This window comes from Hemiscyllium ocellatum, chromosome 7 (genome assembly GCF_020745735.1).
Source record: "Hemiscyllium ocellatum isolate sHemOce1 chromosome 7, sHemOce1.pat.X.cur, whole genome shotgun sequence".
NCBI lineage: Eukaryota > Metazoa > Chordata > Chondrichthyes > Orectolobiformes > Hemiscylliidae > Hemiscyllium > Hemiscyllium ocellatum.
The window spans coordinates 71524993-71552589 of record NC_083407.1 but is presented as its reverse complement, the minus strand read 5'-3'; the positions used below and the strand labels follow the sequence as shown (position 1 = coordinate 71552589).

The window sequence follows — 27597 nt, the reverse complement described above, 5'->3', positions numbered from 1 at the left end:
CCCCTCAGTCCCCTATGCCCCAAAGAAGAAAAGTCCTCGCTTGCTTCACCTCTCCCTGTAACTCACTCCCTTGAGTCCTGGCAACATCCTTGAAATTTTCTTCTGCACTCTTTCCAGTTTAATAATGCCCTTTCTATAACAATGTGACCAAAATTGAACACAATACTCGAAGTGCAGTCTCACCAACATCCTGTACTACTAAAACATAACTGCCCAACTTCTCTACTCAGTGCCCAGATTGATGAAGGCCAGTGTGCCAAAAGCCGCATTCACTGCCCTGTCTACCTGTGACTTTCAGAGAACTGTCTACCTGAACTCCAGAATCCCTCTGTTCCACTACATCCTTAAGGCCCAACCATTCATAATGAAGCACTTCCTCATTGACTTTCCACCTCACGTTTATCTACATTAAACTCCATTTGTCATTTCTCGGCCCACTTCCCCAGGTGATCAAGATCTTGCTGCAATTTCTGATAACCTTCCTCACCATTGTTGCATTGCATTCTGTAAAGAATTACTACAGCACCGGGGTGGATACTGAATGCAGCAGCAATACTGATTAAGCAGATTGCTCTGATCAAAATAATGCCACATTCCTTGAGTATTGTCACTATACCTTCAAAATGTTATGTTTATGAAGCTTTCAAGAATGTTATCTTTTTGGATTGTCTCTTCCACTTAGAGTGAAATAGAGGACTGAACAGATGGGTATTTAATATTTCCACTTGGATACAGAGCCTGTGTGATTCATGTTGCTATAAAGGTGGACTATATAGGAGAGGAGTTCATTACCAACCATACTTTTATCGTGTTGCAGAGCTTGTTTCAGATATCCCTGGTTATTATATTTTTTTCTTAAATGCTTGGATTCTCATTGAAGACATGAATATAAATTTCTGTGGTATGCTTTTGGAAGCAGATTTGGTGATTTACCACATCAGAAAGTAAAAGCTGTAAATTAGGATTTTTAGGGTGCTAGATATTGAGCAATTGTTCAATTTTCTCAAGGAATTTGTTTTAAGCTTGAAACAGCAACCCTTGGACATGAATATTTCTACTTGTCATATCACCAGCACTTCAGGACAATCTCCTCCTTTCCTTCCTCCTCCCTAAATGGTTAGGCCTTAAGTTACTCAACTGTACATAAAAGTCACAAGTAGCCTAAATTATCTATGAAATAGTTTTCATTATCACAACATTTGAATGTTTAACTGTTGCCTCTTGAACTGAGAAAATCGAATACTCCCCCAGCTGCAAGTAATCTCAAATGATGCTTCATTTGTTGTTAGTTCTTTCTCACAGCATATCCTCAACATGGAATGCACATTAATTTCTTGACTTACAGAATAGTAATGCCATCTGCAGGCTGCCGTAAAAAAACAATGTTAAAAATCACACAATACCAGGTTCTAGTCCAACAGGTTTAATTGGAAGCACGCTAACTTTCGGAGCGACGCTCCTTCATCAGGTGATAGTGGCTACCACCTGATGAAGGAACGTTGCTCCAAAAGCTAGTGTGCTTCCAATTAAACCTGTTGGATTATAACCTGGTGCTGTGTGATTTTTAACTTTGTACACCCCAGTCCAACACCAACATCTCCAAGTCGTGTATAAAATAATGATTGGGAGGAGCCGGTGTTGGACTGGGGTGTACAAAGTTAAAAATCTCACAACACCAGGTTATAATCCAACAGATTAATTTGGAAGCACTAGCGCTCCAAAAGGTAGTGCTTCCAAATATGCGCATTAGACTATAACCTGGTGTTGCATGATTTTTAACTTTGTATAAAACAATAGTGAACACAGCAGGAAATGCCTCTGCTCTCAGTGTCGGAGCCAGTTTTGATGATTTAGTGTTGATTTTGCTAATAGATTGCAGCACACATTAAAATGTGACCAATGGTAAACTATCAAGGATTGATGACATTCGTAACTGCTTTAAAATGTGCAGAAAAACGATTTGCTTCTGCTAATTGCTTTTTGTCAGCACACTAATTTTAATTAAAACCATATGGCACTGGTGAGTGAACCCGTATTGAAGTCTGGGTTTCCTAGTCGAATTATAATAATTTACCTGATCCTGAAAAGTCAACCAGGGGGGTAGATAGGGGCATAATGAAATGGGCAATTCGTACTCCTGAACTATCTAAGATATGTTGTGATAGCAGCTGAAAGGGAAATAAATCCATTGCTGAATTTTGAAATATGAAATCGTTTGTGATGAGATTCTCCTACAGCTCATTATAACTACTTGGTTTGGAAGTGCTGACCAGGATTGTGCATTTTTGAGAAGGGCTGTGAAGTGGTTTAAGTTATTGCCTGTGTGGCCGTTTCACAGCAACCAGTCTTGATGCAGAATGCTGAGCTCAGAAGTCAGAACTCCTGTGTAACTAGTACCACCACTTCTATTGTTGCTGTGACTACATTTCTAAGTGAGAAGGATAAATGCTTGTCCTAGCTTTTACAGTGAGTCCAATTGTTACAAGTGCGGAATTTACAAGATTATGTTTTAAACTGCCTTTGTAATCTCAAGTAAAAGTGAAGCTCCAGGAAAGGGACTTGCTTTGAAGTTGTGCACCTCTGCTTAGCAACATTGCAAGGTGGCTTGGTTACCATGGGAACAAGAGGGCCTCAAGATTTAATGAGCAATGCTCAAAATTCTCACTGCTGAAAATTGAGGCAAGAAAAGTTGGGCTGATATTCTATTTGCAGAAGTGCAGGCAGAAAGAGAGAAATATTTGTTTTTACCAATTCAGCAGGTTTCTTTAGTCAGCAAGGAATAACTCATTTTTGCACATTAATCATTTTGTGTTTGATGACAAGAATAGGTTTGGGCTGCAAAAATAGATTTAACTTTTAATCAACTATGCTAAATTTCAAATCAGGAGATATAGCTAACAGGAAAAGTAATGGTCAAACTTAATATAATGCATCAAATGACAAACGTGATCAAGACAGACTCCATTGATTTGTCACCAATCTCCCCCAAATGTTCATGATAATGTGGGTCACTGTAATTCATGAAATCTTCGCAAAGGAGTATGATGCTGCACTTCTGACAAAACAGCCTTGAAATGCTCTTAAAAGTTGTTCTGTGATAGACTGGCTCACTTTTGCCATCTGGTAGTTCACTTTTTCTGGGACAATGTGGACCATTTTCTGGAAGACTCTTCAGCCAGAGTGATGAATCTGTGGAATTCACTGCTAAAGAAGGATGTGGTGGCCAGGTAATTCTGTATATTTGAAACAGAGGTAGATAAGTTCTCGATTGTTAAGGGGATCAAAGGTTATGGGGGAGAAAAGCAGGAAAATTGATTTTTCAACTCCATCAGCCATGATTGATTGGCAGAGCAGACTTGATGGGCCGAATGGCCTAATTGCCGCACCTATGTCTTATGGTCTTATATTCCCTTGGAATCTTGGAAACCTCTCTCTAGCACTTGGAAATTTCTCTCTCAGATGCCATTCCAGCTTTGCATGAACAGCTAGTACTGAGCCTGGATTTTTTTTCCCCTGAACTCTAAATGACTCCGTTCCACCAGCAACTACTTCTCGTGGACTTTCAAACTCACCTCTTGCTTACACAGCTGTCAGTGGCAGATATGTTTTCTGAGCTCCCACAACTCCAAAGAGTTTTCCCTGGATCCCTGATACCAATGTTTGCTGCCTATTAATCCTGGGACTTCATCCCAAGTTCATCCTGACCTGTTGCAGCACAGAGCCATCCAGCTACTCTTATCCATTCAGTGAGTCACCATCGACACACTGTTCTTTCTTATTTTTGTTTTATTGTTCTGTCAAGTTTGATTTGAAGATCTGAATTGGGAACTGTGAGCTGAAGCTGACCTTTGGACTGTGAGCAGCAGGCTTATGTTTTTTTTTAAAATACGGGACAAATAAGCTCGTCTTTGAGAGGCCAGGCCTGAAAGTTAATTGCAGGTTAGTTCTTGATCAAAGTACTCCATCGATGTTTTGTCACCAAGCAAAGCAGTATGTCTGACCAGAAAGAGGTTGTTTGGCCAGTAGCAAGGTCAGTACCTGGGAACTGGTGCCTGCAAATCTGGAAGAGAACATATTGGTCAAATAGAGCAAGAGGCTGGAGAGTTTGAGCTGTTTTATTTTTTGGACTGGTTGTTTCTGAGAGAACGAGTTTGGCTATAGATGCTAGAGCGTGAAGATTTACATGCTTCCTGCCACTTTCAGCCATTGGAAGTTCAGAGAATAGAAACAAAGTTGGAAGTTTTGCTCAAACTTCCTCAGGATGAACTCAAAAGATGGCCCCAATCCATGACTTCAGAAAACCAGCCAAGAAGTCGTCATATGCACCTGTGAAACAAAGTATCATGAAACCACTTAAGTAATCTCACCAGTTTTGTTATTTTCTCAAATTTACTCCTTAACTATGTTTGATTGTCTTTCTATGTTTTGTGTGAGTGGGGTTGAAAAGAAAGATCCTTGGGTTCAAATCATAGACACCAATTAGCTTATTGTTTGTTTAACTTTGTTAATCTAATGTTACTGTATTACTAATAAATAATTGAAATCTTTTGTTTAAAGTACAAACCTGGTCTCTTGGGTTGAATATTCACAGTCTGAGGTTGCTTTTAATATGTCTGATTAGGAACAATTGAAGTCAGCTTTTGAGGGTCTTTGAAAGTTTCAATTTTACTATGTTGTGGATATCAAGAGAGGAAGGTTGATGTGATTCGGTTGTCTGCCTTTGTTTGTAACCTTACACAAACCTAGCGCAGTTTAGTTAACTTTTGAACAATGCAATGTGACATTTGCTTCTTGTGTTGAGATTTCCTCTGAGTCTCACTGTCCTTAACTTGACTGTGACTGTGGATTGGAAATGCTCTTCAGTAACTCCAGAACATTTTAGAGTGACCTATTGAAAACCTTACAACAATCCATGCCATTGTTCGACAAGCGTATTGAACGTAATTCATATTTTGGAGTAGTCAAACATAGCAGTCCCTTGGAACTCTCTTTTCTGGTGAAGTGGGGTAAAGTGAAGACAAGTACAGGGTATGACATGGTTGGTCAATGGAAGGAGTGAATCTGGTAAGTGGCTGAAGGAGTGGAAGGGAGGTAGAGGAAGGAAGTTATTTGAAATTGGTGGACTCAATGTTGAGTCCTCTGGCCTGCAGGCTGCCCAGACAGAAGATAAGATATTATTCCTCCAATTTGCATTTTGGTTTGTTACGGCAATGGAGAAGACCAAGAATGGTCATGTCGGAAAGGGAGCAGGAAGGTGAACTGTCCCCTAAGTTTACGTTTGGTCTCCCTGATGTAGAGAAGACTACATCAGGAGTATCTGATGCAGTTAGCTCAGTTGGAAGAGAGGCAGGTGAACCTCTGTCTCACCTGGAAGGACTGCTTGGATTCCAGCATCTGCAGTTCTTTTCATCTCTTAAACAATCTGGTTGGCTTTCAAACATTCAATTCTAAGAAATTATCCTGAAAATGCTCTGTGCTTTCCTGTTCCAAGCTAGCTTTGCCAATCTGACTCATGCAATCAATGTGTAAGTTGAACTTGGCTATGATTATTGCAGCACTTTTCATTTAAGGTTGAAATTTTATTTCATGTAAACATTGTCCTACATTTCCCTATTAGTGGCCCTATCAAGTATGGCTGCAATTAATTTCTTATAGTTTTTATTTCTTATCTTTGCCGAAGCTAATTCTACTTCTTTGATCTTTAGAACTAAGATTAGCTCTGAATATTGTACTAATATACTATTCAATTAACGAGATGCCCTAACCTTTCCCTTCCATGATTCTGAATGCCAAGTGAATTTGAATTCTGTATTCAGGTCATGGTCACATTGCAGCCACATTTCTGCATTGGCTAACAGGTCATAGATATTTACTTCTGTTTAAACTGTCAATTAATCCGCTTTATGTGCATTCAGGAACAGAGCCTTTTAACAAAAACCTGCTTTTGCATACTTTGTCTTATCTGCTGTGGCACTCTTTAGTATGGTATTAACTGCAGTGCGTATAAGGTTAGTCTGTTAGGTTCAACAGCAGGTGGCAGTCAAAGCATTTGATGTATTGATGTGTTGTGTTCTGCTAACTATGCATTTCGATCAGACTGTCTTTTGATCTTTTTTCCTGTCTAAGCTTAGATTTTGTCTCTAGGGATCTTTGTGTTGCAAAAATCTGGTGCTTATGATCTGAGTTTTTGTACATTAGAATACATTTGTTACATTTAATGACTCGAGGCTTAATATTCAAACTACCAGTAGTATTATGACTGTGTGCATGATTGAACTTATGGTGGTGAGAATTTTTCAGTGCTTTCAGCACAGTGATATATTTAAATATGAGTGTAACTTAGCAACAACCAGATGTTGAACTCAAAGCATTCACTTCAGCTAAATGCTCCAAAGATGATCATTTTAACTGAATATTTTACACTTTTGCTGTCAGTGTTTTCCACGTTCAAAACTTTATTACCATTAAAGACTCAATTAATATGACAGACTTTCCAACTGAAGTAAACATGTAAACTCAAAACCTGAAATCTATTAAATGGATTGTGATGAAATACAAGTAATTTAGCCTTGATGCTTTGACAAGATGCCTTTTTTGAAGGATTGTTCAATGTTAAATTGCATTATTGCAGTCTCAAAGAGTCATCGAGATGTACAGCATGGAAACAGACCCTTCGGTCCAACCTGTCCATTCCGACCAGATATCCCAACCCAACCTAGTCCCACCTGCCAGCACCCGGCCCATATCCCTCCAATGCCTTCCTATTCATATACCAATCCAAATGCCTCTTAAATGTTGCAATTGTACCAGCCTCCACCACATCCTCAGGCAGCTCATTCCATGCACGTATCACCCCCTGCGTGAAAAAGTTGTCCCTTAGGTCTCTTTTATATCTTTCCCCTCTCACCCTAAACCTATGCCCTCTAGTTCTGGACTCCCCCACCCCAGGGAAAAGACTTTGTCTGTTTATTTTACCCATGCCCCTCATAATTTTGTAAACCTCTATAAGTCACCCCTCAACCTCCGACCCTCCAGGGAAAATAGGTCCAGCCTGTATAGCCTCTCCCAAATCCTCCAACCCTGGCAACATCCTTGTAAATCTTTTCTGAACCCTTTCAAGTTTCACAACATCTTTCCGATAGGAAGGAGATCAGTATTGCAATATTCCAACAGTGGCCTAACCAATGTCCTGCATAACTGCAACATGACCTCACAAATCCTGTAGTCAATACTCTGACCAATAAAGGAAAGGATACCAAATGCTGCCTTCACAATTCTATCTACCTGCGCCGCCACTTTCAAGGAGCTATGAACCTGTACTCCAAGGTCTCTTTGTTCAGCAACACTCCCTAGGACCTTACCATTAAGTGTATAAGTCCTGCTAAGATTTGCTTTCCACAAAATGCAGCACCTCACATTTATCCGAATTAAACTCCATCTGCCACTTCTCAGCCCATTGGCCCATCTGGTCCAGATCCTGTTGTAATCTGAGGTAATCCTCTTCGCTGTCCACTACACCTCCAATTTTGGTGTCATCTGCAAACTTACTAACTATACCTCTTATGCTTGCATCCAAATCATTTATGTAAATGACAAAATGTAGAGGAGCCAGCACCAATCCTTGTGGCACTCCACTAGTCACAGGCTTCCAGTCTGAAAAACAACCCTCCACCACCACCCCCCCCCACCCCACTCCCACCCCGTCTTCTACCTTTGAGCCAGTTCTGTATCCAAATGGCTAGTTCTCCCTGTATTCCATGAGATCTAACCTTGATAATCAGTCTCCCATGGGGAACCTTGTCGAACGCCTTACTGAAGTCCATATAGATCACATCTACTGCTGTGCTCTCATCAATCTTCTTTGTTACTTCTTCAAAAAACTCAATCAAGTTTGTGAGACATGATTTCCCATGCACAAAGCTATGTTGACTATCCCTAATCAGTCCTTGCCTTTCCAAATACATGTACATCCTGTCCCTCAGGATTCCTTCCAGCAACTTGTCCACCACTGAGGTCAGGCTCACCAGTCTATGGTTCCCTGAATTGTCTTTACCGCCGTTCTTAAATAGTGGCACCACATTAGCGGACCTCCAGTCTTCCGGCACCTCATCTGTGAGTATCGATGATACAAATATCTCAGCTAGAGGCCCAGCAATCACTTCTCTACCTTCCCACAGAGTTCCCCGGGTACACCTGATCAGGTCCTGGGGATTTATCCACCTTTAACCGTTTCAAGACATCCAGTACTTCCTCCTCTGTAATCTGGACATTTTGTAAGATGTCACCAACTATTTTGGGCGGCACGGCGGCACGGTGGCACAGTGGTTAGCACTGCTGCCTCACAGCGCCTGAAGACCCGGGTTCAATTCCCGACTCAGGCGACTGACTGTGTGGAGTTTGCACGTTCTCCCCGTGTCTGCGTGGGTTTCCTCCGGGTGCTCCGGTTTCCTCCCACAGTCCAAAGATGTGCGGGTCAGGTGAATTGGCCATGCTAAATTGCCCGCAGTGTTAGGTAAGGGGTAAATGTAGGGGTATGGGTGGGTTTCGCTTCGGCGGGTCGGTGTGGACTTGTTGGGCCAAAGGGCCTGTTTCCACACTGTAAGTCTAATCTAATCTAATTTCCCTACATTCTCTTCATTTAATGTTTGGTTAGAAAAATGCAGTTAAGATAACGTCTTGAAGAAGTTGCATTTCAGATGTTTAGGCGATACACACTTCAACTTGAATATCCTAAATTTTAAGTCCCAGAAGTTAGGGAAATACAATAGGTCAGAGAAAGTTTCAGAAACTTGGAGTTGTAACCAGGAATGTTATGCACTTTGTATGAAGTACTGAGAGAACAAAGGGTACAAAAGCCTCAAGGTCAAGAGGGTGGAGAGAATGATTTAAAAGTCATGGAGTGTGGAATGAGTCCTCAGTTCGATATGGGGTATATGTGCAGTGTAATGAAAATGCCTATATTAATGCCATGATGTAACAAGTGTCATAGAGATTCTGAGAAGAGAGGATGGAATAGCCTGTACCAGAGAGCTGTATTACAAAGGTCAGGTTAACATGCAATAGTTTGCAAATAAAAGAGCTTACTGGAGCTCCCGAGGGTTAGTCATCACACCCAGATGCAACATAGCAAGACTGAAGACCGTATAGTCTTAGGGAGCAGTATCTCATTGTATAGGGTTGAAACCTGTGGACTAAGTCTCATTGCACCCTAGCCCATGAGAATTGATCAACTAAGTGATGTATGAATTATGACAGATCAAAACAAACTATGGAGCATGGAGACAATTTGAGAACAGAAGACCTGAACAGAGTTGATAACTGAAGGCTCTGACCAACCTTACCTTGAGACAACCCAGAGTGGCAAGATTTAGACTGAATGTAAGAGAAAGGACCCTGAGTGCACAGCAGGCCACTGTCACCCTGGGAGTCTTAGTATTCTCAATGAGCATTTCTCAAAATGAGAGCAGTATTCGAATCTTGTATGAACAAGACATCCAGCAGTTGGGTGTGTGTCAAGGTCAGGTGGAGCTAAGGTTGATTCAAATTGTGATGTATTCCCCAATGGACATTGCTGTCTGCGTCAATGCCGATCTCTTAATGCCCTGGAGAAAGCCCCCTGCAAATTTGCATCTCAGACTTCCAAGTATTATCACAAGAATTTATTATTCATTGCAGGAACTTTATCAGCTCAAATCTCAGACTAATTAGATTCCTATCCACAGAAATCAATTTTAGCAGCTAGTATGTCCATGAAGATAGTTGCTTAGAGTTTTTTTTCTTTATTAGTTCACTGATCCAATAGTAATTTGTATCACAACATTAGAAATAGGAGGAGGGGGCCATATAGCTCCTTGAAACTTCACCACCTGAAAAGATCACGGCTGAACTTTGAATTCATTTTACCTTTTCACCAGATTAATTTCACACCATTCAGTTTCTATTCATGAAAGCAAGTTAAAATGTGTCAACATCTGCAAAGTTCTGATGAGGAGAGAAATGGACAACTTATTGCTTAGTTCCAACATATAACTGTTATATGAATTGATACAGTTGGAGAGTTTGAGTTTTCAGTTGTTTTACAATTTACCAATGTTAAAACACATAATTTCACATATTAAATAAATCCCAGCCCAAAATGGGTCAAATTAAAAGTAGTCTGCTGGAGCTTTTAGTATGTGTTCAGTGGATGTGGGAATTATGAGCTGGATCAGCATTTATTGCCCATCCATAGTTGTCCTGGAGAAGGTGTTGCTGAGGTCTCTTTCTTGAATCCCTACAGTTCATTTGGGTGCTGATATATCCACAATGCCATTCGGAAAGGAGTTCCAGGAATTTGATCCAGCAACTGTGCAGGAACAATCGTCAGGTTGGTTTGTGGCATGCAAGGAGACCTGCAGGTGGCGATGTTACCATGCATCCTTTCTCCATTTTGATCGAGGTCAGAGATCTGGAAGATGCTGGAGGAACATTAGCAAAGATGGTGAAGTTGAAGTGTTCTTGTGGTCCATGACTATCAAACTGACTGCTTTGGCAAACTGGCTTCAAGCTTCTTGAATTTTGTTGGAGCTCCAAGAGGATATAATCCATTGTTTTTTTAACTTGTGTCTTACATGTGGGACAGGCTTTGGGAATCCAGAAGATCGTAAGACAAAGGAATTAAGAAAGCCATTTAGACCATTCTATCTACTCTGCTATTCAGCAAGATCATGGCCAGTATGATACTCCTCAACTCCACTCAGCAATCACCAGAGCCTTTGGTTTCTTGAATAGCTTTACATCTGTCTCAGCTTGGAATATATTTAATGACCCATCCTTATCAGACTTTTGAAGTAAACATTTCCTCAGATTCACTACTCTCAGAGAGGAAAGAATCTTCTTTATTTCTGTCCTACCTCAGTGGCCCCATATTCCGAGATTTTGCCCTCTGGTTTGAATTCTTCTATGAAGGAAAAAGTACTTTGTGCATCTATTCTGTCTAGCTCTCTTAGAATTTTACATATTTCAGTTAGGTCATCTCTCATTTTTCTAAACTTTAATGAGTAGAAGTCCAACTAACTCAACTAGACTATTTTCAGTCCCCTCCTGTTTATTGTGTATTCCTTTGGTTTGTTTGCTTTCTCAAGTGCCTAACCTTGCACATCCAGAGGTTGAAATCTATTTGTCACTTTTTTTGCCCTCTCTGATAAACCATTGATATCATCCTGTGGTCAATAGCCACCCTCTTCATGATTTGCTGTTAACTTCTTTGAGTCAATGTTTTGCATTGTGTGCAAATTCCCCAATAATGTATTCCATGTTTAAGTCTATTCATTAATTTGTATCAGAACAGCAAGGGACCCAAAGCTGACCCTAGTGGAACACCACTGGAAACTGCTTTCCATTTGGAAAACCATCCATCGGTCATTATCGTTTGTTACCTGTCACTGAGCTTGGATCCATTTAATCGCTTTCCCCTGTACCCCACAGGCTTGAATGTTGCTGACCATTCTGCTAAGGGGGCTCTTGTTGTTCAACTACTCATGTCTGTGTTGACAGCATTTACTGCACGGCCCTCATAAATCCACATTGTCACTCCATCAAAAACATTGAATTGAGTTATTAAGACATGACTTCCTTCACAAGGCTAGTCAGATTATATCTGATTTATCCATACATTTCAAATGAACAGGCCATCTCTCTGAGTTAGCCCATGACTGAGATCAGACTATTGAAAGAGCCTGGGTGAGTTAGTGCTGTGCATCTTGCAGATGTCACTCACTGTTTGTGTTGGTGATGAAGGGAGTGAGTGATGAAGATGGTGGATGAGGTTCCAGTCAAATGGTCTGCTTTGTCTTGGACAATGTCAAGCTTCTTAACTGTTAGCTCCATTAATCTAGGCAACTGAAGGGTATTCCATCACCACTCCTGACTTGTATTTGTAGACAGTGGATAGGCATTGAAGAATGAGGAGATGGGTTACTAAATCTCAATTCTGTCCCAGTGTTGCAGCTGCAGTATTTTTGTGGTTGGTCCACTTCAGTTTCTTGTCAATGGTAACCCTCAGGATGTTAGCAGTAGGAGTAGCAGTAGCAGTAGGAATGTCATGGGATAATGGTTAGATTGTCTCTAGTCTGAGACAGTCATTGCTTGACATTTCATTGGTACAGTTGTGACGAGCCACGTATCCTTGAGCCTGAATGTTGTCGAAGCCTTACGACATACAATGTGGACTGTTTGAGTATCTAAGGAGTTGTCAATGTTGCTGAACCTCCCCGTTCTGACCTTAATACAAGGAAAGTCATTGATGAAGCAGTTGAATATGGCAGTGCCTTGCATATGACACTGAGAAACTTCAGACATGTCCTGTGGTTGAGATGCATTGGCGTCCAACCATCACAATGATCTTCCTTTGTGCTAAGTATGATTCCAGTCATTGGAGATGCTGCTTCTATTTACATTTGGCTAGGGCTCCCTGATGCCTTCATCAGTTGAATTGCCCTGATGTCTAGGGCAGGCACTCTCACTTCACTTCTGGAGTTGAGCAGTTTTGTCTATGTTAAGGAACCGAGTAGCCCGAGTGGAACCCAAGCTGAATGTCTGTGAGCAGGTTACTGCTGTGCAAATTCTGCTTGAAAGTACATTTTGTTCATGATCAAGTGTACATTGATGGGGTAACTTGTAAATGAGTTGGACTTCTTTTTGGAGAACTGTGCAGTTTTCCATAATGCCAGTTAGGTGTCACTGTTGATAGGTGTACTAGAACAATACAGCATTACAAGGGTTGCAGCTTGTTCTGGAGCATGTCGTAAGTCGTATGTTGTTAGGAGCTATAGTCTTTGCAACATCTTGTGCCTTCAGTCATTTCTTAATATCACATGGGGTCAACTGTGAAGACAGCATCTGTATTGCTGGAGATACCCTGAGACTGAGGTGGATCATCCAACCAATATTTATGGCTGAAGATGGTTGCAATTACTTCAGCCTTGTATTTTGTGCTTACGTGCTGGGCTCCTGTTATTCAGAATTATGACTATTTGTGAAGCTTCCTCCTCCTATTTGTTCTTTATTATCCACCACCATTCACAGCTGACTGTACAATACTGCAGAGCTTAAATGTGATTATCGGTTATGCACTCACTTAGCCATGTTTATTACATTGTGCTTCTGCTACTTGGCATACAAGTAGTCTCATTATATAGCTTCACTCGGTTGGCAACTCCTTTTTGGGAATGCGTGGTGCTGCTCCTGACATGTTCTCTGCACTCGTCATTGAACCAGAATTAATCCCTTGTCTTATTGGTATTAGGAGAGTTTGGGATGTGGGCCAGGAGCTTACAGATTGTGGTTGAATGTAATTTTGTTTTTGACGACCCGCAACACCTCATGGATACCCAGTTTTGAATTGCTCAATCTATTTGAAATCTAACCTGTTCAGTAATGTTGGTAGTGATATATAACCATATTAGCCAACCAGGTCAGTTATGGTGCTACCAAGCCATTAACTATGAACTAGATCTTTGCAACAGTTTTTATATCAATAAATGTTGTTATTACACTGTTTGTTCCATGATTTGATCCGACATTTTATGTTGTATCACACATCACTCTGAAGAATTGCTTAGTAATGAGATATTGTTGCAGTGTAAATGTATGTTTAGTTGAGAGTAGAAAATTATTTCAGACTCAGCAGTTGGTGTCATGTTTACTATGTTAGAACAAAAGTCAGAATAAAATTAAGCTGCTTATGGAAAACATGTGTTTTTTGAATGAAAATAAATGATTCTATCCTCAGGTGACTGTCTGTGTGGAGTTTGCACATTCTCCCCGTGTCTGCGTGGATTTCCTTTGGCTGCTCTGGTTTCCTCCCACAATGTGCAGGTTCGGGTGAATTGGCTGTGCTAAATTGCCCATAGTGTGCAGGGATGTGTGGGTTAGGTGCATTAGTAAGGCGTAAATGTAGAGTAGTAGGGTAGGGGGATGGGTCTGGGTGGGTTACTCTTCAGAGGTTCGGTGTGGAAATGTTGGGCCAAAGGGCCTATTTCCACATTGTCAGGATTCTAAAAAATATCAACAATGTAATCGCATTTTGAAGTATAAACAAGTAATTATGACTGGATACTTGATGATAGTTACCACAAATTTGACACAATTGTTTGTGATTCATAGAATCCCTGCATTGTGGGAGCAAACCATTCAGCCTATTGAGTCCACACAGACCCTCCGAAAAGCATCCCACCCAGACTTACTCCCCTACCCTGTTTCCGTAACCCTGCATTTCTCATGTCTAATCCACCTCGTCTGCATATCCTTGGAGACAATAGGGAATTTAGCATGGCCAATCCACCTAATCTGCACACCTTTGGATTGTGGGAGGAAACCGCAGCATCCCACAGAAATGCGCACAGGCATGGGGAGAACATGCAGACTCCACACAGACAGTGATTCAATGGGTGGAATTGAACCAGGGTGCCTGATACTGTGAGGCAGCAGTCCTAACCACTGAGCCATCATTCCTGAAAAAGTGCAAAATATCAAGCAAATCGCTTCGTCTTTTGAATCTATTTTCACTTTTCACAAGTCAAATATATTAACAGTTTGTCAAAGTGAACATTTTAATGCTTTTAACATTATAGCTGGAAAATTTAAATTAAAATGAAGACAAACTAACTCACTATATAAATGGACATTTAATTTCATTACATATTTTCCAGATGAAATATTCTCCATTAAGTAAAAAAAACTTACAAATATTACAAATCAAAATAGAAATGGGTACTGCGAAAAAAATAATTGAAATAAAAAGTAGATTATTATTTTGCAGGGGAATCCTTCAGTGACTCATGAGTAACATTCAGTTATTCTCCTTCAGGTATGCAACATGCTGCTCTGCATTAACAGCATATTTTAAAGACTTAGATTGATATTAAATTTTGTCAGGAATGAAATGTGTAACCATGAATACAAAAATCTGCATATTTAAAGGAGTATGTACCTTTGAATAAGCTGCTAATTCTGCATTCCTACTCAAAGTGTACTCTGCAATCCCTCAGAGATTTAAAATTTCATTTGAGTTCAATTGTGATTTGCGCACAGAATAGTGACGTACACTTCAGAAGGTATGTGGTTTATTTGATTTAAACATTTGAAGTATTTTCAACAGCACTTAACTGAACTAAATTTCACCTTCTAAAATGTTAGAATGGAAAACATGATTTCACTTAGTTTGGTATTCATGCTACATCTGGTTGAGTAAATGTTAGTTCACATTGTGGGCAAAAGCGCGAGTCAGAGATGCCTTTCTATTAAGCTACATTGTGTAATTGGTACCTATGTCAACAGGACTTTTCTTTCTGTGTGTTTTCTTTTTTAGCTGTCATTTGTAATGATATCAGTTGTTGGTTTGGTTTGTCTGAGGAAAAGCAATTATGCTGATTTTCTGACCACCCCCACCCTCCCAGCCAGAAGAACAACTCATCAGCTTTGGATTTGTCATCCCTTCATTGCGAGAGTGTCATTTAAATTATAGAAGCATAGAACACTGATTTCCTTCCGTCACTGCTGTTTATCATTGAAAAGGGAAATGCTATTTTTAGCATTAACATAGTGTTTCGTCGATGAATCTTCATCTGTAGCTTGGATCTGGCCATGCTGAGAAACCAGTAATTGCGACATTGTGGAATTTGAATATGTTACTGCAAGTGATTATCCTCACTGTCAATGGGGACCTTCTCTGCCTGTTTCTACATGTTCTGCTGCTCAGATTTCTTCTGAGACATGCATACCCTTTACCATAGCATGTAGCAGCACATTGTCATCAAATCGAAATTATTTCGCTTGCTTCATAAAACGAGTCAGTATTCCAATTTCTTGCTCAAGTATCCAGGATTTTAAAAGGCCACTGACTCTAACCTGCAACCGTGGAAATCTGCTGTACAAACAACACCTGATTTCTAACATAGTACTGCAGGTCTTCAAACAAGAAACCAAGGAGTTTTAACAGCACAATTGTCAAAACTGTCCTTTATTCTATACAACCTTGTAATTGGATATTTGGTGATCCCACCATAATGTGGAATAGATTGCTGAGGAAAGGTGAGTCCTGTGTCATTTACTTTTCTTCCGGATATAAAAACAGCAAATGGATGACCTCGGGGATTAGCATGTAAATCTCAGTTTCTCTTTTTAATCCATTCATTGCCAATGGCAGTTGTAATGGGTTATATTTAAAGCTGACAATTACTGTGACGTATAAATACTATTCACTGCTGTCCAAGAATGTGTTCTGCAGGCATTAATATGTTCCTCTTAACATGTTTTCTGAAGATATATTCAAATATGCAAACTGTCTATTTACAGACCTAAAACTCTGAGTGGTGCCATCACCTTACTCACGATGGGGTGTATGTTGGGTTAGACTTCTTGTCAGTACTTGATTTTTAAAAAATTGATATGATAAAATCCCCAAAGAATCTCGACTGATTTTTACTCTGGGATTTTGTATGTTTTCAATGGTGAAAATATTGGTGCACCCTTTGAACTGAAGACATTGTGTTATTTTCCTTCATCAGTGTATATTTTTCTATACCTATTCCTTACTTTTTTACTGGTTAAGATCCAGTATCAGGTAATACAAAATTCAATCATGAAAAAAACTGTAACTGACTTTCAAACAAAATCTTGCTATTTTAATAGTGAAATCTTCTATCACTGGAAAGCTGGAAAAAAAAGCCAAGTTTTTGTCAGTTGTGGGCAAGTTACTTGGAAATAAATTGAAATCTGTGCAATATGTTATTTATAGTGTATTTTATCACGGATTTAAAATCGCATATCACTTTTTGAATTGATGAGTAGGTATGAAATTATTTCATTTAATGTTTGAAGACATTGCATGCATTTTTAAAGGCAAGATTACTTTTATGACCATCTTCTCCGATTTTTGAATAATCACATGCTGCCTTGTGATGAGCTAAATGATGTATGGAATAGTCTGAAGTAGGCTGACAGCTTCCTGTGTTCATTGATGTAACTTCCTGGTTGAGTGCACTGCGCTGAAGCTCAGTAATGTATTAAAACTGATTATCTGCTCGCTATTTTCTGTCTTGAACAAGTGACAAAATAATAGAGATAGGGTCCTTTGAGCTCAGAGCTAAAATAGAAAAGTACCCTAAATCTATTTTATCTTTTCCTCTAAGAGGCAAACAGCTTCTGACCTACTTTCAGTTTTCAGTACAGTTGATTAAAAATATTATTTTGCTTTCTCTTATTGCAGTTGTGTGTAACTTTGTTACATAACCCCAAAGGCATTTTCTGTCATGGCACCGTTGCCTTTAGTCATGAGAATGAAATGTTACAAACTCTGTGTATTTTTAAAGCTGCTGTACATTCTGCCGTATGATCGGTGAACAGAAGGTATGTTTTCTATGTATTTCTTCTGCCATGAATTGTGGACTTGGTTAAAAAGCGTCAGATCATGGAAAGGTTTCATGAGGAGTTTCAAGTGTCAACCTGATAAAGCTGTCAGGCGGCATTGCTCACATGCTGCCAGTAGAAGGTGCTGCTTTGAGATACGGCCAAGCAATCCCACAACCAACGGATGAAATCAATGCTCTGCAGTCGTGGCATACCCTGTTGTGAATAGTGATGAACAATTCAATAGCATACAGAAGAGGAGGCTTTACAGATATCGCCATCCTCAATAAGAACATATCGATTAGTTATCCAGAGGCCTGGGCTAATGCTTTGGGGACAAGGGTTCAAATTTCCTGATGGTAGCTGTTGCATTTTAAACTTTGGAATTGAAAACTAGAATGGGTAATGGTGATCATGAAACAATTGCAGTGAAAAAGCAATCTGGTTCACTGATGTCCTTCAGGCTTATAGAACAATGAGGTATCAACTTCAGGAAGTTATAACAGAAAAGTACTTGCTCATCAACAGCAGAAATGGAAATGTGTCATCCTCACCTTAGTCTGACCTACTTGTGACTCAAGACCCACCATAATGTGGCTGTTTCTTAACTGCCCTGTGCGATGGCCCAGGAAACCACTGAGTTCAAAGATATTTGGGGGTGGAGAGCTAGCTTTGAGAACAAACCTACGTCCCATGAAAGAACAAAAAATGATAGGGAGCTTGGAACAGCAGTGCAAAATATTGGCAAACAACTTCAGCTGGAAGTGTTAAGTGGTGATTAATCTCAGCTATCTTCTGAGGCCCCTAGTATCATAACCAATTTGATTCACTCTACATGATACTCAGAAAGAACTGAAATCACTCACTGAAAAAGCTATGACCCAAAGATGTGTGGGTCAGGTGAATTGGTCATGCTAAATTGCCCATAGTGTTAGGTAAGGGGTAAATGTAGGGGTTTGGGTGGGTTGTGCTTCGGCGGGTCGGTGTGGACTTGTTGGGCCGAAGGGCCTGTTTCCACACTGTAAGTAATCTAATCTAAAAGTAATCTAATTTTGTTGTAGTGCTGAAAATTGTGCTCTAGAATTACCATGTCCCAAGCCATGCTCTTCCAGTACAGTTACGACATGGGCTTTTATCTGATTTTCCCAACTGGAATTTGCAACAAGTCAAGCCTACAAACTCTGTCCTTTTCCATCACTTGGATAAAAATCGACTTTGCATGAAGAGATTAAGAAAGAAATGTGTGAAGCATTGATGTTTTGAATTGTTTTGTTTTTTTTAATGTGAAATGTTCAATGATAAGGCTGTAAGATCCTAAGACAAAGGAACAGAAATTAGGCCATTCAGCCCATCGAGTCTGCTCTGCCATTCAATCATGGCTGATAAGTTTCTCAACCCCATTCTCCCACTTTCTTCCCATAATCCTTAGTCCCCTTAATACTCAAGAACCAACCTATCTCATAAATATACTCAATGACCTGGCCAACACAGCCTTCTGTGGCAATGAATTCCGTTGATTCACCACTCTCTGGCTGAAGAAGTTTCTCCTTATCTCCATTATAAAAGGTCTACCCTTTACTCTAAGGCTATGCCCTCGGGTCCTAGTCTCTCCTACCAATGAAAACATCTTCCCAATATCCACGCTGTCCAGGCCATTCAGTATTCCATATGTTTCAATTAGATCCCCCCTCATCCTTCTAAACTCCATCAAGTGTAAAGCCAGATTCTGCAAATCTTCCTCAAAGATCAAACTGTTATTTCCTGGTACCATTCTTGTGAACCTCCTCTGAACACATTCCAGGGCGAATACATCCTTTCTGAGATATGGAGCTCAGAAGTGCATCGAGAACTCTTCAGGATATTCAAGACCCCTTAAAATAAATGCCATCACCGCATTTGTCTTTCTAACTACTGACTCAACCTGTAAGTTTACTCTGAGAGAATCCTGGACAAGAATTCTCAATTCTCTTTGCACTTCAGACTTCTGAATTTTCTCCCCATTTAGAAAATAGTCCATGCCTCTATTGTCCCTCCAAAGTGCATGACCTCAGCTTTATCATGTTGTACTCCATCTGCACTTTTGCCCACTTTCCTGACCTGTCCAAATCCTTCTGCAGCCTTCCTCCCTCCTCAATACTACTGTTCTCTGCCTATTTTTGTATTGTCTGCAAACCTAACCAGAATGCCCTTAGTTCCTTCATTGAGATCAATAATGCATAAAGTGAAAAGTTGTGATCCCAACTGAGCCTTGCGGAACACCACTTGTCACTGACTCCCATCCTGAAAAGGACCCTTTTATTCCCACTCTCTGCTTTCTGCCAGACAGCCAAACTTCTATCTGTGCTAACACCTTGCCTCTGACACCATGGGCCCTTACTTTACTCGGTACCCTCCTGTGTGGCACCTTGTCAAAGGCCACCTTGAAGTCCAGGTAGATAACATCCATTGGCTATCCATGGTCTAACCTGCTTGTTACTTCCTCAAAGGATTCTCTCAAATTTGTCAGGCATGACCTCTTCTTGATGAAACCATGCTGGCTTTGTCCTATTTTACATGCTATAAGAGTTTTCAGTCTGAAAGTGAGAATGGATATAATGAATTAACTCCTGGGAGTGCTCTGAGAATGTTCCAGCCTTGTATAAACAAGGCTGATTCTTTGTTACGTGGAAGAAACACAATATTGTTGAAGGTACATTATTTTCAATGAGATGCAAAATCAGCAGTCCTGTCTGCCTATTGGAGTGATATACTTGACTCATTGGAAGTATTTGAAGAAGAGCAGATATTTTTCCCCACTGCTGTCACCACTTCCTTAATTAACATTGATTAAAAAAAAGCCTGTAATATTGACTGCACAACTGCCTGTATACTAACTGAATGGAATTTAAAAAGTTATTTATTCTAATGACACAATAAAGTCTCATATATAAGTTGTTTATTTTAAGAGCTCAATTTCCTTACCAGGTACAGTATAGGATGTGAAAATGAATTATTTTTTCTAAACTGAACAATTTGGCCGAAATGCTTTCTTTTTGCTGATATTTGGTGAAAAGTTTGAATTTTTTGAGGGCTTTCTGGCATCAATCCAACTATGACCTGTCTGATGAACATTCATGGTATATTAGCATTAAGTGGTCAGAACTATATAAAAGTTTAAATTTATTTTTTATTTCCGAGTTGTATATGTTAAGGATATTTTTAGTTTCATTTTCATGCATGCATCTTACGTGAGGTTTTTAATCAAACCTTAAGATGAATAGTTTACTTTCAAAAATGAGAGAGAGAGAAATATAAATTCAAGCTGTTGCCTCACAACAATGCGTCTGATAGCTCACAGAGAGTGAGATAGAAACAGCTTCCATTTAGTGAGAGAACTATTCTGAAGTTGATTGCGTACTTGTTTCTTTCAGAAAGAAAGGGCCTAGCCAACCGGTAGTGCAGTCTAGCAGTCTTCACAACAGTCATAGCAAAAAAGATAAGAACTGAAAGGCTCCAGAAACAGAAGACTAAGGAAATGGGGTTTAAGGAACTCGCATAAAGTAATAAATGAGACATATCAGTAGTTTATTTACAGGTCTCATGAAGAAGCATTAAAGAAGCTAGCATCAAGTTATTATGGAGGCTTGTCAGAAAAACAAACTGCATGAATTCATGTAAGATTTTTTTAGATTAGAATGAGTCTAAATATAATGGCATAGACAACAGCACACAGGGGGCTAACACCTTCAACACATTACCTGAGCTGCCATCAGTTGTTAAAGTTAATCCCAGAATGTAATTTTAAAAAAAAGTTTTGTGATTTACTTATGAAAGAAGTGAAACTAACATGGTCATTCTAACAGATGCAAGACTTAACAAACCATCAAAGTATTTTTCAATGTATAATTTCAGTTACATCACACTGTAAACGTTTGCTATAAATTCTGTGTCTTACAATTGTGTATTCCACAACCACCTGATGAAGAAGCAGTGCTCCAAAAACCAGTGCTTCCAATTAAACCTGTTGGACTATAACCTGGTGTTGTGTGTGATTTTTAACTTTGTACGCCCCAGTCCAACACTGCCATCTCCAAATCATAGGTATATTTGAGCTAACTGAGAGCAATATTAAATTGGAATCAAGGTGAACCTGCACAGAGGTTTGTGTAACCATAAGGAAAAAAAAACTTGAGTTTTTATTCCTGGTATTTGCAATAACCCCATTTCAAATAATTCATAGATGATATAAAATAGTTTTCTTCATTTTACATTTACTAAACTCTGTTCTTTTGTTAAAATATACATTTGCAGCTTTTTTTGTGAATATTTGACATGATTGAAAAACCTGTTAGAATTTTTTGAAGATGGAATGAGCGAAATAGATGAGGGGGGAAGCAATTGGATTGGTGTATTTGGTATTTGAGGTGACATTTGCAAGCATCTGATACCAGGAATTAGTAAACAATTTAGATCACTTGGGAATGGAGGTAATATATTGGCACAAATTGAGAATTTATTGACAGATAACATTAGGACTAAAGATATTCCCAGGTTAAAACAGGAAGTGTAGGAGAAACTCAGCAGATCTGGCAGCTTTTCTGGAGAGAAAAATAGAATTAATGTTACGAGTCCAGCCTAACTTCTTCAATTCCAGAGGATACAGTGGAATGCAAACTGTACAGATTTTTACGTTTGTTTCATTTGTTTTGCTACATCCTTAGATTAGCAGGCTATAAGTAGTGAGGTGTCACAATGATCAGTGCTTGGCCCTTGCTGTTCAAAACCTGTATCAATGATTTGGGTGTGGGGACCAAATGCAATGTTTCTATGTTTTCAGATTACACAAAACTAAGAGGAGGTGTAAGTAGTGTGGAGGATGCAAAGAAGTTTCAAGAAGATTTAAGCAGGCTAAATGAATAGTCAAGAAAGTAGTAGGTGGAATGTAACATGGCTGAAAATGTGGCGCTGGAAAAGCGCAGCAGGTCAGGGAGCATCCAAGGAGCAGGAGAATCGACATTTCGAGTATGAGCCCTTCTTCAGGAATGTAAAATGGGTCAACATGAAGGTATCCATTTTGGTAGGAAAAGTAGAATTTTGAAGTGTTCCTTCAAATTGTGATAGATTCAGAAGTATTGATATGCAAAGGGACCTGGGTGTCCTTATTCATAAATAATTACAAGTTAACCTGCAGGTGAAGCAAGCAAATAAGAAGGAAAATGGAATGTGGCCTTTATCACAAGGGGAGTTGAATCTGAATGCAGCAGTGAAGTGTTCCTGCTGTAAATCTGCAGTGTCTCAGTGTGAGATTGCACCTGGAATATTGCTTCCTGTTATGGTCTCCTTACCTAGGAAGGGGCATGTCTTCCATTGAGGGAGGGCAGCAAAGGTTCACCACATTGATTCCAGGAATGACAGGGTTATACAATGAGGAAAGATTGAGGAAAATGTATTCATAATTTCCAGAAATGAGAACAGTGACAAATGTTTGCATGGATCATGAGGAAAGATGCAGGAAGGATATTTCCCCTGGCTGGGGCTCTGATATCAGGTGCCATTCCCAGAACAATGAATAGGCCAGGTAGGACTGTGGAGAGGAGGAATTCTTCACTCAGGCAATGAACCTGTGGAACCCTCTACCCCAGAGGGGAGATTCTGCATTTGAGAATAACTGAGACTGAGATCGATAGGTTGATATGTACTGAAGTTATCAAAGGGTTTTGCTGGAAAAATGGCATTGAGGTAGAAGATCAACCAAGTTGAATGTTGGAGTAGGTTTGAGAAGCTAAAGGAACTACTCTTCTCCTGTTTCCAATGGATGTGAATAAAAATAGAGTCAGCAAGCGAGCAAACTTGAGAGAAAACAGTGCCAGTCTCCAAAGATAAATCAGTGGTGGGGAATTGGAAAGGAAGCAATATGAGAATGCATCAACCAAAAGCAATGTCATGGGGTTATGTAACAGGACAGCAAGCAACTATTTGGTTCATTGGAGAGCACCTCGTAAGGAGCATGTAGCTGGAGAGCTTTGAGACATTGGATCTGAACTTTCAGTCTTTTCAGCATATTTTAAAACAAAAATATTGTTAGCACAAGGATAGATGCTGAACAATGTCTTTATTAAGTCTTCCATAGGTCTTAATTGTATGTTTTTCAGTTTAATTAGTCAAATAAATAGAAGCATGGCAGTGATGTTGAGTCATTTAGTGGGAGATCCAGAGTCCTGTGGAGTTTCAGTGTGGTTGTAGGTTTAGGTTCCCTGGTTGTATATACCTCTAATTTCCTGATCTAGACCCTGCCCTGCATTGTTTGGTGATTTGTCAACAGCTTCTACTAAGTTATAGTTCTGAAGAAGTGTCACAACACTCAAAATGTTAACTCTGGTTTCTCTCCACCAATTCTGGCATATCTGCTGAGTTTCTGCAGGTCTTGGGATTAAAAACAAAGGCCGACTGATAAAAACAAAGTTTTAGCCACCACATTATAGAGAGGATGCAAAAATTGTTTACTAGAATGCCTCCCGACAGGAGTATATCACTTATAAGGAAAGGTTGAACAAACTGGGATTTTTTTCTGCTAGAGGATTGGAGGCTGAGGGGCGATCTGATAGAAGTTTATAAATTGAGAAACGTGGGTAGGGTGGACAGTCAGTATCTTTTTTCCAGGGTGAAAATGTCAAATTGTAGGGGACATAGTTTTAAACTGAGAGGGAGAAGTTTTAATGGAGATGTGCGAGAGAAGTTTTTTTTACATGGAGGGTGGTGAGTGGAGTGTGCTGCCAAGGGAGCTGGTTCGAAACAGATGCATTATCCAAAGTTATGAGGCATTTGGACTGACGTGAACAGGCAGGGAATAGGGAGATACAGACCATGTGCAAGCAGAAGGGAGAATTTTCGAATGGCGATATTGTCGGCACAAATATGGTGGGTTGAAGGTCCTGTGCATGTGCTCTAATGTTTTGTGTATCTATGTTCTCACTTAATATTTGCTACCTCGAGCCATTTCTTAGCTCCACCCAAACTGATTCTACATTTTGATCTTCTGAGATGCAGTATCTCAAGTGTACAAATAGAAATTCGGTGCAGAAGTAAACCATTAGGCACCTCAGACCTGCTCTATTAATTAGTAGGAACATTAGCTATTTTAAATTCCACATTTCCATGTATATCTGAGAACTTTAGATATTTTTTTCAGCAAGGGAATCGGTTTAACTGTGTCTTACAAAATGTTGATGTCCTTGGCTCCACTGCATTCTGTACAAAGTCCTCATCTCTGTGTTGAAAGGGCAATCTGTGGCTTTTAATCAATATCTCGTAATTCTGGATTCACCCTGAAGAGGATACAACCTTTCTGCGCCCATTCAGGATCTTTTGCGCTCAAATTACTCCATGTTCTCAACTCCAGTGGAAATGAGCCCAGCCTGTCAAACTTTTTGTGATAAGACTATTCCGGGTATCTATCGAATACTCTTCCTCTCAACTGCCTCCAAGCACACAGTATTCAGGATTTGGTCTTAGAGTTTTGTGAATAACTGAAGCATAGCATCCATGAGAGCATTCCAGTAGGCTTCTTAATTACTTGTTGTATTTGCACATTAACATATTGTCCCTCATACACGAGAATATCTGGGTCATAGAATTGTTAGGGTGCAGAAAGAGGCTATTCAGCCCATTGAGTCTGCACTGGCTATGTGAGCATTTCAATTTAGTGTCAATCTCTTATTTTTTTAAAATCTTTGGTGTGGACTTCATTATTTTCTCTCTTCCTCTGACTCTATCTTGATCTTCCTATTCTGGATTTTCAAACTGTATGCCTCTTCAGCATATTGTGCACCATGTTGTTAAAATTCTAATATTCTCTCTTGGTTTTCTTATATCTGCTGAATTTGTTTAACATTTCCCCCAACAGCACGAGCAAAAATGCTCCACAACGAACTCGACATGACTCTGTTCAGAAGCAACCCAACAGACTTGTAGAGATCTTATCTCAACCCCCCCCCCCCTCCCCCCGCCCCACTCCGGGCTGTCCTTGATCGATCTTATCTTGCTATTTCTGTACCCAGTTGCATATGGCTTTGGGAATAATCAGAGCTTACCATGTTAGAAGTTCTACTTATTAATTTTCTACCTAGCTCTAAATCCTGATTGTTGGACCGTATCCCACACATGGACCATAATGGCTAGCTTGTATGTCTTTCCTCTGAAGAATGTCTTGCAGCCATTCTGTGTCATGTCTAACCCTTTAATATTCTGTTCAGAATCTTGGTCATCCTGCAACTATGTAATGTCAGTTTAATCTTATTGGTTTGCCTCTACCTCTGTTTTCAATTCCAACCACTTGGTTGTGAATGCAATGTGTGTTCAGTTTGAGTACATTATCTTTGCCTGTTGAACATTTCTCCACAGTTTGAGGCAATTATCACTGCCCCTCGTTTCTGCCAACATCGAGTTTCACTCACTACTTTTCCTTGAACTAGTTTTCTTTCTCTTCTCTTCTATCTAAATTACCTCTCAAGGTTTCCACTCCCCTGCCCCGGAGACCTCTCGATGGCACCAGCAAATCTCTCTGTGGGGATATTGATCCAGTTAACATGTAACCAATCCTCCCGGTACAGCTCTCACCTGACCAAGAACAGGTCCCAGTGTCTCGGAGATCTGAAATCCTCCCTCCTGGACCATTTCTCCAGTTATGCATTTATTTTTCTCCATCTTCCTATTCCTGTACTCACTAGCACTTGGAGTATTTCTGAGAATCAACATTTGGAGTAGTCCTCATATTACCACCTTTAACATCTCTTTCCTGACTCTCTCAAATATGTTTTGAGGACCTCATCCTCTTTCTCCCAACAACAGAAGCCATCACTTCTGGCAGTTCACCATTTTGTATCAGAATGCAGAGCAGTTGCTCAGTGACATCCTTGATCCAGGTTTCAGGGAAGCAACATTCAATCCTGGAATCAAATCTACATCTGCAGAAACATTGTTCTTTTTCCCTATTAAATCTCGAACTAATCTTCCACTCTTCCTGTCCTCTGCGACTGACCCACATGTGGTGCCAGAGACCTGGTTTAGGCTATATTTCTCTATTGCCTTCACCACTATCCAAACTAGAAAACCAGTTAATAAGTGAGATGGAATGAGGATGCTCCTGACTACCGTCAGGTCCTCTGAGACTGTTTTGACTGCCACCCATTCTCTTTCTGCTTGCACTGTCTCAACCTGAGATGTGACTATCTCTCTAAACATGAACTCCATTTATTTCTCAGTCACATAGATGTGCTGCAGTAACGCTAACTATCACATGAGTTCTGAAGCTGGTAAACATGTCGTTTTCTCTGCCACCAAAAAGCATGTGACTTCCTGTATGTCACAGGTTGTACGTTCCATGTGGCCAGGCTGCCCGGCCATGCTTTATCTTAACTTAACAGACTATTTATTAGTGTAAACTGGAGGCTAGAAAGTAGAATTGCCCACCACCAGTTTCTTCTTCTATTTCAATATCACCTTTTATTCCTGGTGTCAGATTTGGAGCTCTGCCTGAATCACACTCCTGCCAGCAGCTTTTATGCTCAATTCAACTCTCGCTCCTTTTTGTCATTTTCCAGTTGTCTAATTAATTATTTTACTTGTGATTTTTTTTAAACCAATGTCTCTCCTCACACCCACTTAACGTACTATTTTAAACTTTATCAAAACAGTAAAACTTAAAAAACAAAATGGTAGATAGTACAGCTTTTTATTTGTTTCATTCTTGGATATTGTAATTTAAATGTAGTTGCTGGAAGATTATTTAGCTTCAATTTATTTTGCCATTTTCTAATTTTCAACTATTTACAAACAGCCCCTCAGAATAATTAATCCACAACCCAATGTGGTATCTTTAATTGTTTTCCAAACAGATTAAGTTCATGAAGTCTTGCTGCTTTAAGCCTCTTGTGTCTGGTAGTATTTTCCTTTGGCTTTCTTTCTCCCGACTCCCTGCTGCTGGTTTTGTCTGTGTCGTACCAGCAAAGTTTTTCCATGGCTTTGTTCCCACTCTGAACAAATGCATTTTGGCTGCTATTAACAAATGTCAGAGAAAATGTGTGATGTTGATGATTAAGAAACTGCTGCAAGTTCATGTTTTACTTGCAGTTATTGACTTTATGATTTAACCATTTTGAATTTACTTTAACTGATGAAAATAAACATGAGCTGTTATCCATGGGGTCACCTTCAACGAATATGTTTGATTTG

General features: G+C 39.8%; 1 protein-coding gene across 1 annotated transcript in view; it reads left to right on the top strand.

Annotated features, from left to right (window-relative positions):
* The first annotated feature begins 15945 nt into the window (after positions 1 to 15945).
* znf385b (zinc finger protein 385B) overlaps positions 15946 to 27597 on the top strand; it is a 323704-nt gene continuing 312052 nt past the window's right edge. Inside the window, exon 1 of the mRNA XM_060827966.1 lies at positions 15946 to 16071. Coding sequence (XP_060683949.1) covers positions 16047 to 16071 — 25 coding nt within the window. The 5' untranslated portion in view covers positions 15946 to 16046. The remainder of the gene's footprint in view (positions 16072 to 27597) is intronic.